At 45.2% G+C, this 14,289-nt stretch overlaps 1 protein-coding gene across 4 annotated transcripts in view; it reads right to left on the minus strand.

The window, feature by feature from the left end:
- SEPHS1 (selenophosphate synthetase 1) overlaps positions 1-14,289 on the minus strand; it is a 305,207-nt gene that overhangs the window by 254,270 nt on the left and 36,648 nt on the right. For all 4 annotated transcript variants that reach the window (XM_086919661.1, XM_086919658.1, XM_086919660.1 and 1 more), the window contains exon 2: positions 10,684-10,936. In XM_086919661.1, the coding sequence (XP_086775787.1) occupies positions 10,684-10,876 (193 nt within the window). In that variant the 5' untranslated portion in view covers positions 10,877-10,936. The remainder of the gene's footprint in view (positions 1-10,683; positions 10,937-14,289) is intronic.

Below are 14,289 nucleotides of genomic sequence, written 5' to 3' on the forward strand. Positions count from 1 at the left end.
GGCTCCTCAGCAAGAGGTCATCCCGACAGTGGTGCTGAAAGGGTCGTTTTGGAAAAGACTGCTTGGTCCCACAGCAGGTGGTCGGATGGAAACGTCAGAGGAGAAGACAATTGGGTGAGATTGTTCCGACTTAAGCAGTTGTTTTGTCTGATAAATGATTTGCTAAGTCCACGGGCGTTGAATTTGATCTCTGGTCAATTGGTTCTTTGTTTTGAGGTAAAATTCGACTTGATAGGTTTTGTAATCTGACATGCCAGGCGCCAGTAAGCTGTTGAAGTGTATGTCTCGGTTTTGTGGGTGCTTTTGAAGTGGCAACTCCCGTTTAGCTCAAAGACAACTGGTTCCTGAAGAAGGGAGTCTGGCATGGGATATGACGAGACAAAAATGGCGGGATGCGGTTGCTTTCAACTCCCTATGGCACCAAAGCACCAAGAAGAATAGTGATTTACAGTGACCAAACAATGGTACCTTTGATTTGCAGAAAATAAATTATCTGTGGCAGTGTTTGTGTGAAAGAAAAGCCAGACATGCAATGTTTGAGATGTTACGCCTCTAGGAGAAGGGGGCTACAAGCGGAGATACAAGGCAACAGAAACAGGTGGAAAAGGAACACAAGAAAAGTATAGTTCAAAAGTCCCAGCAATATGCCTCAGACAAAATAGAACAGGAAATGCAGTGTTTAAATAGGGAACATCGCATGCATGTGGAAGAAACCTGTGGTCAGACACACCAAAAACACGAAAGGATGAGGTAGTGGACTTTCTATTGGATGGTCGCCCACTGCCCCACCTCTTTATACTCCCTCAGCCCCACCACTTCCTGTCACCCCTCATGTCTCAACCTCAGCACAGCATCGTATTCCCCCACGCCCAGATAGATCAGACACCACAGGAAACACCTTTAGCATCTACTAGTGTGCCCCAATTTCGTGATTGTTCACAGTCTCGACAGTTGGAGTTGCTTTCAGCTATGACTTACTCTAAGAGATGGAAAATAAAATAAATGGTTGAGACCTGGATCACTAATGCCATCTATCAGTTGGGCCATACACTAGAAATAATCTTGCAATTGTCTTTGTAGGGACAGAATCAGGTCCTTATATATATTGCAGCCAAATTAGAAACAGATTGGCATGAGACTACCACAACATTTTGTCCCCAGGCAGTTAAGGGCATTTGGAGAGAAGCTTCCGCTTCTTTGGTGGGCCAATCAGATGTCCCCACGACCCTTCAACAATGTTTGTATTATAGGGATACATTGCTGGCTCCGCAGAAAATGGACATTGCAGCAGGGTTCACCTAAATAAAACCTATTTGAAAGCTGTCAGCCTACCGTTCAGAGAGTAAACAGATGCCAATGCGGGAAATATTCCTCATCATTCCTCCCCCTGATCTTGCTCCTTCTGGCATTACTGTGGAATCCAAGCCGCAATTTATTCATACCCCATGGAAAAGGGATGAAGGCCTGACTATTAAGACAGGTACCAGGAAAAACCAGACGGGCTTTTGCAAAGATGTGAGGGAAGCTATTTCAACCACTACTATGACTTTGCCAGATATTGATTATTTATTTACCCATCATGCTCGCTGCCAAAATATGGCGGTCAATAAGACACACTGATGACGTAGCCCGTTTCAGACACACCTGGAATGACCTTAGAAATCGTGATGCAGCTAGAGTACCTGGGAAATTAACCTCCAAACATATTGTAGCCCTACTGGATAGAATAACAACAAAGTTATAGACAGTTTTTCCCATACGAGTCGTTAGTTGGAACAAAATGTCTGCTTGTAAGCAAAAGAAAGATGAGGAGGTCTCGGATTTCTTCACCCGCTTGGAGGATGCATTTATTGACTTTAGCGGACAAACTTCTAATGCAGGTCAACGATTGTTTGTGGATAGGCTTTTGAATGGTTAACTGTTGGATGTTAGTGAGCACTTGAAAGAACTGAGAGTTTGTGGGTCACTAAGTCCCCTGCTAAAATTTTGCAGATGGCCCAGTATTATGAAAATAGAAGGAAGGATGAAAGTGAGAAGGCAGAGAAAAAGATAAAGAAATTGAAGAATAAAGTTTTACTACAGCAGGCCTTTCTGGACAGCGGTAGAGGAATGATGAGAGGAAGAAGGCGAGGCGTTTCAATGTCTCCCCCTAACAGACCCTAACCAGTGCGCTTATTGTAAGTAATATGGCAACTGGAGCAACGATTGCCCCCGACTGCAGGAAAGACAGGGTAGGTCTATGTCACAGGGGAGGGGAAAGAACGCAGACCAATGCACTGCCTAGAAATTATACCGATGGTGGTTATAACACTATATTTGGTAACAGACAGGATGCCAGTACTACAATGATGACTTTGCCTGTTAGGACAGCCCAGGATTGAGTTCGGGTCGGGTCAGAAGTCCTGTTGACCAAAATGGATTACACATTGATGTAACAGTACAGGGACAGGAACATACATTTGTCAAGGATATAGGTGCTACTCGCACCTCCTTATAACATGACCTGGTCCCAGGGGCTCCTCTTTCGGGGCATACAAACACATCAGTGGGATTCCTTGAAATACCTGTGTCTTGCCCAGTCTCTAAACTTAGGAACATCACAATTGGCCCCTTCAATGCAGATACTCACTTTGTATAAACATCAGATTGTGCAGAAAATTTACTAGGTTAGGACATGCTCAAACTAATGAATACTACTATACAGTGTCCGCCTGACATGAAAAATGTTGCCATGACTACCGAGCATCTCTCCTGAGGTAGGTTCTCTAAAAAGAGCCCTTGCCCCCTGAATTAGAGGCCATTGATAAAATGGTTTGAGCCACTTGGGATAACGACATAGGCTCCATGCACATTGACCCTATTGTTATCAAAGTGAAGGAGCAAGCCATTCTTCCACGCATACTCCAGTATAAAATATCACATGTTGATAAGGAAGGCAAATCATTTCTGACCTTGTACATGTTGGAATAGTTAAAGAGATAGTTGGAAGTCATTGTAACAGGCCTATACTTCCAATTCTTAAGAAGTCACTTGATGGTCACAGATGTTTTTCGCTTTGTGGTGGACTTGCGCCCATTAATAAAAGAATGGTTACCCAAGTTGTTCCCGACATGAATACTATCTTTGCTATGATAACTCCTACTGCCAAATATTTTTCAGTTCTAGACTGAAAGAATGCTTTCTTTTCTGTTCCTATTGCACCGGAGTCAATACCATTTTTCCAGTGTAGCCGCTCCATTACTTTTACTAGAGTGCCTCTAGTCTATACTGAAAGGCCAAGTATTTATAGACAGGCGTTGAAAAAACAGCTGGATCTTTTCACACCACAGAAAGCCACGTCTTTGCTTCAAAATATTGATGAATTGTTGATTGCTTTTGATACTGAAGAAGGTAGCAGAATGGATACAGTTAATTTGTTGAAATACCTTACCTCCTTAGGCCGTTAAGTTTCCCTATCCAAACTTCTATACTGTCAACAGGATGTCTCCTGTATGGGACACCTCCTGTCAAAGGGGGGTAAACAATTCCAACCTGATAAAGTACAACTAATTCAGCATATGTCTAAACCACGTAATAAAAACTGAAGTAAGAGGCTTTATTGGCATGGCCTCTTTTTGTAGACAAAGTATACCACATTTTTCACTTTTAGTTAAACCTTTATTGGCACTGACCACAAAGGACACCTGAAAAATGCTGTGTGTGCTGCTCCGGTATTAGGTAACCCTGATTACCGGAAGCTGTTTAATCTTTTTCTGCATGAAAAAGACGGTTGCGTGCTTGCTGTCTTGACATAGGAACAAAATGGAAGGAATAGGCCTTGTGCCTACTTCTCTTCCAATTTGGACCCTGTAGCTAAAGCTTTGCCAAGTTGTTGGTGTGGTGTGGCTTAGGCAGCAGTGTGAAGGATTTTTGTTATGGAAAGATCGCACAGTGATGGTACTCCATGCCAAAGATATAATATTGAATAAAACACAGACATAGCACCTCACCAGTGCATGTCTAACTGGATAAGAATTGATTTGGTTTAGCCCAAACATTACCGTGAAGCGTTTAAATGTATTTAATCTGTCCACGTTACTACCCCTCCCTTTGGGTGTTCAGAGAGTAGGCCAGGGGTGTCTTTTCACTACCAAGAAGGAAATGAAGGGACAGGTACACTTGACGGACACTCCCATATCTGACCCCCAAGGAGTGCTGTGCCTAGATGGTTCTGGCTTTAAACTCTCAGATGGCTGCATACTAAATAACTAGACTTAAGACAGTTGTGAAAATACATAGAATATCCTAAATTCTGTGCAAGCCGCGGAACTCGTAGCGCTAACTAGAGCCTGAAAATTGAGTAAGGATCTGACTGTGAACATTTACACAGACAGCCAGTATGCATTTGGGGTCATCCACAACTTCAGGAAACTCTGGGCAGAGAGGGTTTTTAACATCTCATGGCACACACATCCAACATGGAGTCCTAATCTTGAGACTATTAGATGCATGGACACTACCAAAGAAATTAGCAATTATGAAGTTTAGTGCAAACAAAAAGGTCATGGATAACATAGGGAGGGGTAATGCATTTGCGGATGAGACAGCTAAAGAGACTGCACAGTCAAACATGTGCCCAATGTATATAGCAGGATCCGCCAGATGGGTACCAGAGGTGGGAATGTTTAACAATACTATACAATGTGTGAAGGATACACAGGCAGAAGCCTCCCGGGAGGAGAAAATATTGTGGAAGTCACATGGGTGGGGGAATGAAGAAGGATGTTGAGTGAATTTGTTGGAGGAATAAAGGTGGATGTTACTGAATTGTTATGTGAATGCAGTGCTGACCATGGTGCATGGTTCGGCCCATATAAGTGCAAGGGGCATAGCGAGGGTACTGGAAGATGTATGGTATAACACTAACATAGCAAAAACTGCAACGGCCTTAGTATAAGGATCTAGGATGTGTGCTTTGTACAATCCAGGAAAGGTTACACCTACAATGTCAGGACAAATTGCACACCCAGACTTATCCTACAAAATCCACTCAGATGGATTTTATAGAAATAGAGAGATGTAACAACTTGAGGTATGTCCTAGTTGTAGTATGTATGTTTGGTAAGTGGATAGAAACCTACCCCGTAAAGGATAATACTGCAGTAAGTATTGACAAAGTGTTGTTGAAGGAGTACTTTCCTTGTTATGGAATTCCAAGGGTCTTTTGGAGTGACAAGAGGTCTCTTTTTGTTGGGCAGGGGATGGAAAAGGTGTGTTCAGGTCTACAGACAAGACAGAAGAGGCTGCCAATCACACGCAATCAGCGAGATTGATGGAGCATTATAATGGGACTCTGAAAAGTCACACTAGGGTGAGATATGTGCCTGTACTAGTCTTAAATGGCCAGACGCCTTGCCAACAGCTCTGTTATCCATTAGGACCACCGCGCATAGTAGCATGGGCCTGTCACCTTATGAAGTTGTGGTGGGCCGACCAGCTAATGTATTGGGTGTACCTCGACCAAAGAAGTTTTCTGATATTGAATATCTTTTGCTTGTTGACTATTGTGAACACCGGACTAAAGATTTCCATTTACTTCATCAACAGGTCAAGGCCAGCCTGCCTCCTCGTCCCGACGGACCAGGTCACAACATCAAGGCAGGTAGCTGGATCTTGACCCGTAATTTTCAGAGGAAAAACTGCCTGGAGCCGGGTGGAAGGGTCCAGTGCAGGTGCTGCTCACCACTCAGACTGCTATGAAGGATGCTGGGAGAAAGAACTGGATAATGCATTACCAAAGGTAAGTAACGTGTTCATTTTCACACTTCTGCTGCAGACTCCTTACCTTTGAATTAAGATACCAAAGCCATATCCTTCCAGGGGTGGGTTGCTGACCAATACCTCACACTAGGATGTCCTGCAGGATAGAACGAGCAAAATGCATTTCCCAGCTGACCTGACTGTACAAGAAGTAGTGCTTGGCAAACGTATGCAAAGATGCCCACGTTGCTCCTAGACAGATGTTTAGGACTGGGACATTTAAGTCAAGGCCGTAGTCGCAGCCTTTCCCCTGGTGGAATGTGCTGCTTCTTAGCCAGGGCATAGCAGATCTTAATGCAGAAAACGACCCAGTGAGAAATTGTCCTTTTCTGCACTGCCCGCCCCTTCTTAGCTCCAACGTACCCCACAAAGAGTTGGTCGTTCACCCGGACCTCTTGTGCTGTCAAGGTAGAACAACAATGCTCTTTTTGGGTCCAGGCAGTGGAGGCACTCCTCTTCCTTTGAGAGATGCAGGGAAGCAAAGAAGGTGGGCAGCGTGATAGACTGACCCAGATGGAATGGGGCTACCATCTTTGGCAAGAATGAAGCATGGGTGTGAAGCACCACTTTATCTGGAAAGGACATCATGTAGGGAGGCATACAAGATAGTGCCTGCCCCTCACTCACCCACTGTGCAGATGTTATTGCCACTAGAAAAGTTGTCTTGATGGTAAGCAGCCGGAGTGGACAATTGAGCAGAGGCTCAAAAGGAGCACATATAAGAAAAATGAGGATCAAATATGGGTCCCACTGCAGCATAACAAAGGGCTTGGGCGGAAACAAGTGAGCCAGCACCTTCAAGAACCTATTTACACAAATGGAGACCTAAAGAGAGAGGATTGGTCTGGCAGCCGCAAAAAACGGATAAAGCAGAAAGATAACCCTTGAGAGTAGCCAATGCAGAGCCTTGCTGGGTAAGGGAAAGAATAAAAAGAAGAACAATAGACAGAGAAGCAGAAAGAGGGTTAATAGACCTTTCTGTACAGAACACACATTTCTGCCAACGGCTGGCGTATACCGTTTTAGTGGAGACGCATGGCTGGCAAAATAATATTGCCTACTTCGGGAGGCAGGTCAAAAGCAATCAACTGCCCCCGTTCACTCTCCATGCATGGAAGCGAAGAGTTGACAGGTTTGAGTGGAGGACCCTCCCCTGCTGCTGCGACAGAAGATCCTCCCGAAGGAGCAGCCTGATCGGAGGATCAATGCTCATTTTCAGAAGCTCTGGATACCAGACTCTCCTTGCTCAGTCTGGAGCAACAAGGATGACTTGGGCACGGTCGTTCCTGATCTTCTTCCGAGCCCTGTGCAGGAGTGGTGTGGGCGGAAAGGAGTACAGTAGGCCTGAGCTCCACTCGCAACAAATGGCATCGCCGAGCGATAGCTGCCTTGGAAACTCCAGTGCGCAGTATTGCTGAAACAGAGTTACCTTTGGGAACAGATCTAACATAAGCTCTCCCCAGTGCAGAAAGAGACTTCAACAAATTAATGTGGAGCCCGATTCCGCCTAAGCCCAGCGTCTCCTGATCTCTTCCTCTCCCAGATGGCCGCCCCATCCCAGATGTAATGAATATGTCTCAACTGTAAGATCTGGTTGGGAAAGGGAGAGTGGTCTGCTGCTGACCCAATCACGGATCACCACTCACCACTGCAGATCTCAAGTAGACCCTTCCAAGATCTGGACCTTGTCGATGAGATTTCCCTGATGCTGTGCCCAATGGAACTTTAGGTCCCACTGCAGAGCCTGCATACGCCACCTGGCATGCTATACCAACAGGACGCAGGAGGCCATGAGGTACAACAACCTCAGAGTCAGTCTCACTGAAATCCAGGATAGAAGCTGAAACATCGGAATCATAACCTGAATATCCTGGACTCGCTAGTCAGTATGATAGGCCTGAAACTGCCCTGTCTCCAGAACAGCTCAGATGAAAGGGAGCATCTGAGAAGAAGTCACTTGTGACTTCGGCATGTTTATAGAGAACCCCTTTGAATGCAGGAGGTTTGTCGCAGTCTGATGGTAGGATATGACAGCATGGGGCATGGATGCCTTCAACAGCCAGTCGTCGAGGTATGGGTAAGACGGACACCCCTAACCTGTGCAGATGAGCTGCAACCACCGTCATCACCTTGGTGAACACCAGAGGGGCGCTGATAAGGCCGAAGCGGAGTACAGTAAATTGAAAGTGATTGTGGCCTACCTTGAACCGCAGGTAACACCTGCGGCCGGCAGGATGGGGATGTGAAAATACGCATCCTGCAGGTCCAACGCTACCATCCAGTCTTCTTGGTGTAGGGCAGACAAGACCTGAGCTAAAGTAAGTATTTTTAACTTCTGCTTCATGAGGAAGAGACTGATGGTCCGTAGATCTAAAATGGGCTGCAACCCTTTGTTATTTTTCGGAATCAGAAAGTAGCGGGAATAACAGTCATCGCCTACTTCTGAACCTGGGACCATCTCTATAGTTCCCTTGGCCAGGAGAGCTGCACCTTCCTTTTGGAGCAATTTTAAATGATCCTCCACAAACCGTTCTTGATTTGGCGGATTGGAAGGAAAAGAAAGGAAAGGTGGAGAATATCCCTCCTGAATGATCTGCAAGACCCACTTGTCCAAGGTCATGGACTTCCAGTGGGAGAGATGATGATGGATTCTCCCACCAACTGGAGTGGCATAGACTTACAGAATCAGATTTGGATTGCTTGTAGGCTGTGGCTGCCAAGGGCAGGGTGGCAGACTACTTCTGGCTTCAGTTAATAGGTCGGAATGAGCCACGTCTACGTCCCCGCACCACTTGGGAAGTCTGTGCAGGACAGTGGCTGAGCTAGGGTTGACGTGGCTGGAACCCCCTTCCGTTCCGACGAAAGGGGCAAAAGCTAGACTGGTCACTAAGTGTAGAAGAGAGGCCATAGGATGTGGCTGTAGCTCGAGTCCTTCAACCGCTCTAGGGCCAAGTCAGACTTGTCCCCCAAAAGACGGGTTCCGTCAAACTGCGTGTCCATCAAGTTTGTCTGGACATCGCCCAAGAAGCTAGACATTCTAATCCAGGTGTGATGCTGCAAGCCCTCTGTCGATGAAATCGCTCTGCCCAGCGAATAAGTCGTGTCAAGGACACACACCTCATGTTGAATTTTGCTGCATCTCTCCCGTCCTTAACCGACAGAGAGCACAGCCCAGGCATCTTCAGAGACTTGTGGCAGCACTTTCGCAACCATCTCCCAAAGGGAGTGGGAGAAACAGCCCAATAAGCATGCGGTATTCGCAGACTGCAGTGCAAAGTTGGAGGAAGAAAACATTTTCCAACTTCTTGGATTCCCTATCTGGAGGGGGAGGGGAGGAAAAGGGCCCTGGGAGGTAGAAGCCCGCACCACCAAGCTTTCAGGGGTGCAGCGTTAACTGAGAAACTGTGGGTCGCCTGGAGCCGGGCTATGGCGGCGTGCAATTGTCCTATGCACAGGAGCCCCAGTGCTAGGCTTGGACCACGTTCCTAGAAAAACATGAGTAAGTGGCTCATTGAAGGCCAAAAAGGGTTCAGACGTGGAAGACCCAGTTTGAAGCACTTCAGTCAGGAAATCAGTCCTGACCTGCACCGAGGGCAACTCCAGTCCAAGGACCTCGGCTGCCTTCTTCACTACCATGGCATAAGATGCAGTCTTCTCCTTAGCCACAGTCGGCGGAGAGAGCATGCCAGCATCTGGGGAAGTGTCCAGTCCACTGGCCGCCAAAGTTTTTCATACTAGTCCATCTGCTCTGCAGAAACATACTTGTGTTCCAAAGGGTTTATAGACTCCTCATAATCCTCTTCAGGGCATAAAACATCATCAAACTGTTCAGGCAACAACATAGAATTACTAGGTTCAGTCAACGTCAGAATCAGCATGGGGCAATACCGTTTTTACTCTGTGTCATCGGGGAGAAAGATGGGGCTGGAACAGCGAGTGGGCACCAGCAGCCATGGTAGCTTCACTTCAAAGCTCCTCCAAGATATGTAGCAAGTGAAGGATAAGGTAGAAGATTCGGAGAATAGATCCAGGCAATCAAATCTGAGAATCATTGGGGTCCGGGAATCTTTGGGCTATAATCAAGTCTTGTCCAAGGATATAACTAAAATGCTGCCCACATATGTCTTACTAGATTCACATACAGATCTTTCCCTTGCAAGGGCCCACTGAGTCCCCTACGGATACTGCCAGACTCCGGACTTTTCTGGTCTGTTTCAGAATTTCAGAGTACAGAGGGGAGATGTGCAAAAGTGCCATCCAGCTGAAAACTATGAAAGTGGGGGATGATTTCTCATTTAAGGTGACATTAGGTTCTTGATTTATCAGGCGGAAACAAACATCTACCCTCAATGGCAAAGCCCACAAGCATTGGGAGTACTCTAAACACGTTCTAACTTACACTGCTAAGATTAACAAAATCTGTTGGTGTTCCATAGGTTTTAGAAAATATTACATTTTGCTACAGAGTTCGGTTTAGCTAAGATAAAGTACATTTCAGCTGATTCTGTGAAAATCTTGTTAGAGCTTTGACTAAAGGATCTACTCAAGATCAACACTATCTTCAATACTTACTAGATACTCCGAAAAAGAACGTCCTCCATGAAGATGGACATTTTCATGTGATTTTTGCATTGCTGGCATTTGGTCTTAAATTATTTCAATGCTAGACCTCCAGGAATACTGGTGAGACCAAAATGAAGGCTTATGATGTCTCATCTTATCTTTTATGGTGTGATGAAAGGAGGTTGCAGTACATACAGTCTACTATATGATGGTCTCAAACAGAAATTGGGTTACAATGAAATATAATCTCAGAACTGTCCTCAACTGGGGAGTGGCAAGGACTATAGCTTTGAGTTTAGGAGCAAATTTCCAGCTACTTACCCAGCCTTGGCATGACAGCCCCAAGAAACTGTTCATCTTCCTGAAAGTGATTTTCTTGCAATGATTCCAGCAGCTTTTGTAAAATTTCTTGGGGAACCTTACATCCATTTCCCTTAAGCTCTGTAAAACGGGTCAATCGAAAGCCCTTGTCCAGTTCATAACTTTCAGGGTTAAAGGATTCCCGGACAGACATGGCTTATAAAGTTTCACCACGTTTGATTTATGGAGAAAATTGATTTTCTCCCTCCTCAATCTGGTAAAAAACACAAATACATTTTGTGAACATAACATGAAGAATACGTGTGCACAAATACGAGTTTAAAAAAGATGATCTGTAATTTTCTAATAATTAGGAATCACACATTAACAACCTAATCATGTACAAAATGTAAACTTTGCTGCACAAGAGTTCTGAAAAAAACTAAATGGCACTAGAGTTAACGAGGTAGGTTGTTTATAGATTGAAGAAGTAAACACGAGTGAAAGTGATTAAAACATTTGTCAAGTGCAGTCAGCTAATGTGTAAATTAGAGGTGTAGGTCTTAAATATAATTTTAGAAAGATGTTGGGCTTTTTAAGAAGAACACATCTATTTAGCATGTTTACATTTTTACGATCTCAATGTTATGAGTGTGCCATCTTGCCTTCGTAAAATCTGTATCATTCATCAATATAGAGATATAAGTAGATGTAGATTCTAAAAAAGACTGAGTTGGTCACAAGCAACATATTCTCTGAAAAAGTTAGTGAGAGAAGCGCATTTAAAGAGCACATTTATACATGGCAACACATGTGTTTTGGCAAATGTGACACAGGAACACAGATCTCCAAAGCCTACACATCATATTCAAGGATCAACCAATTCTGAAGCGTTAAAGCAAAGAAATATCAGTTTTTCAGACCCAGAACTGAAGCTTTACTCTAAAAATAATAACGAATGGATAGAGAATCTTTTTGCAAAACGAAAAGTCACAATTAGTCATAACCACATAAAAAGAGAATTACATCATTAGTCCCTTTACAAATAAGGTTGTACTTTACTTAAAGACAACAAATAACTTAATAATTCTATGAGGTGCGTTCATATTGTTGCAGCACTTTTCGTGATTTACTCCTATAAAAGATGAATGAAACAAGACAATTTCCACTACAGAAAGAAAACAAGTAAACAGACTGTTCGGCAGCCACAAAAACATTGTTCCCCCTTAGATACAGTCTTCATTTCATGGCAGTTGCTATCTGTAGAGGAGTGTGGTGCAAAGTGAATGCTACTAATAGATGTGATGGTAGTTTATGATAAATAGCAACTTTCAGGCTAATTTGACTGGCAGATATCAGTCGACCAGATCCAGTTACAACCGTGCCTCATCAGGTACCAGCAACAGCCCGACCATAAAATGGCAATGTCATTTTAAGTTATTGTACATGATCTGACTTGTATTTTTGGAGTCAAAGAAGGTAATTGTGTGCTGTATCTTTACAGAAAGCATGGCCAAAAGAATATGCACTCACACATCGCAAAACTCTTACTGCTTACCACCAGAAGACTGTTTCCGTCACAAGTTTAAAATAACCTACTACAGGGGACAGACTCCATGCAAGGTTCACAAAACCGTATTAGATACGATATTAAGGGCAGTACTCTCAAGAGTTCAAGCAAAAAGAGTCATTAAGACAGTTATTTTAGTTTTTACAGGCAATTGAAGTGGCTACTTGCTGGTTTTCAAGACCCTTGTGGGACCTAGCTCAAGCCATTTGTTAGTGATTCGATCAAATGGTTGGCTAGAAGGCATTTCCAGAAATCTCAATTTCTGGCTTCGTCCATATGTGAATGTCGTGCTTCGGAGTTTTCGGTTTTTCTTTTATTTGCTGAGTGACATGGGGTACTGGAGTGTAGGATCACCATTATTTATACGCAAGAACTTGACACTGGGATAGGAAGGATAGGCCATAGCTGAAGGCCAACACAAGATTAAGCTCTTTCCAGATCTGTGAAGCTTACCACTTGACAGTAGTACTCTGACACAGAAGTAGCCATTTTAAGCACAGAAATGTTATACCAATGTGTGCCTTTATGCCGACACAACACTTCAATTTTAAAGTGGATCTTGTTGTTAGTTGCTTATCTATCAATAAATAGGAGATGGGGTCAGGGGGGACTAGGAGCTAATAAATGTTCAGTGCCCGTGCTCCTGGGGTTGAAATAAATGCACTGTTCCTGTTCCTTGAGAGGAAGGAAAGAAGGAGTATTTAAGAGTTGAGCAGACTGTGAGGGACAGTCAAAAAGACTGTTTTATGTTGCCCTCACACATCCTGAAGGATTTCCTGCTTCATCATAGGGCAGTTGCTCCTCGTCTGGCCAGTGCTGCAATGCCCTACGTGTTCCCCGAAAGGTCCCTCTAGCAGAGATCTTGTTTATGTCATTTGATGAGTGCAAGGGATGTCTTGGTGGGGTGGTGTAAAGTATTGGTGTGGAGCAAACTAAAACGGATTAGGGAATATCGCTTAAACCTTTAATATATGGAATCATGTCAGGTTAAAAAACCTTATAGGTTAGCGCTACTAGAGGGGTTATAATGCGCCCTCATAGTCTGGTTTGTTACCCTTGTAAGGGCCAAACTTTGCGTTTGTAGACTGGTGCAGGTCTTGTTGGTCCCCAAGGACCCTCAGCAGCGAAAAGGACTTCATCCCCAGGAGCACACCAGGAGGCACATTTGCAGAGTAGTGGAAAAAGGAGGTGGGGTCTTCGGTGAGTTGCTGTTTTATTTTTATTTTTTAGGAAGGGTGGCTGCATTGTCCCCCGTCCCTGGATCATTTTGCACCCTAGGGAGCCCATCCTCCAGGGCCTGACCCTTTTTTCATTTTTTCAATAACTCTAACAGGAGGGGGGCCGAGTGCCCCCTCCCACCGGGGCTGATTCCTGCCCCAGGGACCCCATCCCCGGGCCTTTATTTTTTTTTTAATAATGCAAAGGGGGGGTCTTTGTCGGACCGGGGACCCAATTTCCCAGGAGCGGACATGCAGCTCCCTGTGTGTAAAAGGCACTTTGCTCTCGATTTCTCAAAGCGGAGCACACAGTTTGCTATGGCATGGGGGGAGCAGTGCTCCAGCTATGCCCTAGCAAAGTGCAATGACCATGGGGTGGGCATCCCGGGACATTGCAGGAGCATGCCCTGGGGGGGTGGGGGGGGGGGGACGAACAGGCAACCAAGGGATCCTGCAGGGGGGGCCGCCCAGGCTCCCTCCTTTATCACATTTGCCCAGTAGAGGTGGTGATTGCCGAGGGAGGGGGTGGGGGGAGGCGCAGCAGGCCCCCTTGGTGATTGCATTTGTGCCCCAGGGAGGTGGCATCCCCGGAGCAGTGAGGGAGGTCCAACAGCCTCCCCCGCATTACTCAATAGAATAGAACTGTGTACCCCAGGGAGGTGGTGGTCCCCGGGCAGCAGGGGAGGCTCCACGGCTTCCCCCGCATTACTCGATATGAAAAAAACTGTGTGCCCCTGCGAGGTGGAAGTCCCTGGGACGGAGGCGTCCGTGATTCGCCACATCACCTAATTTAAATTAGCCCCGGGAATGTGACGGTCCCCGGGGCGGTGGAGGTGAGGT

The sequence above is a fragment of the Lissotriton vulgaris genome, chromosome 1_1 (assembly GCF_964263255.1).
Source record: "Lissotriton vulgaris chromosome 1_1, aLisVul1.2, whole genome shotgun sequence".
NCBI classification, from domain to species: domain Eukaryota; kingdom Metazoa; phylum Chordata; class Amphibia; order Caudata; family Salamandridae; genus Lissotriton; species Lissotriton vulgaris.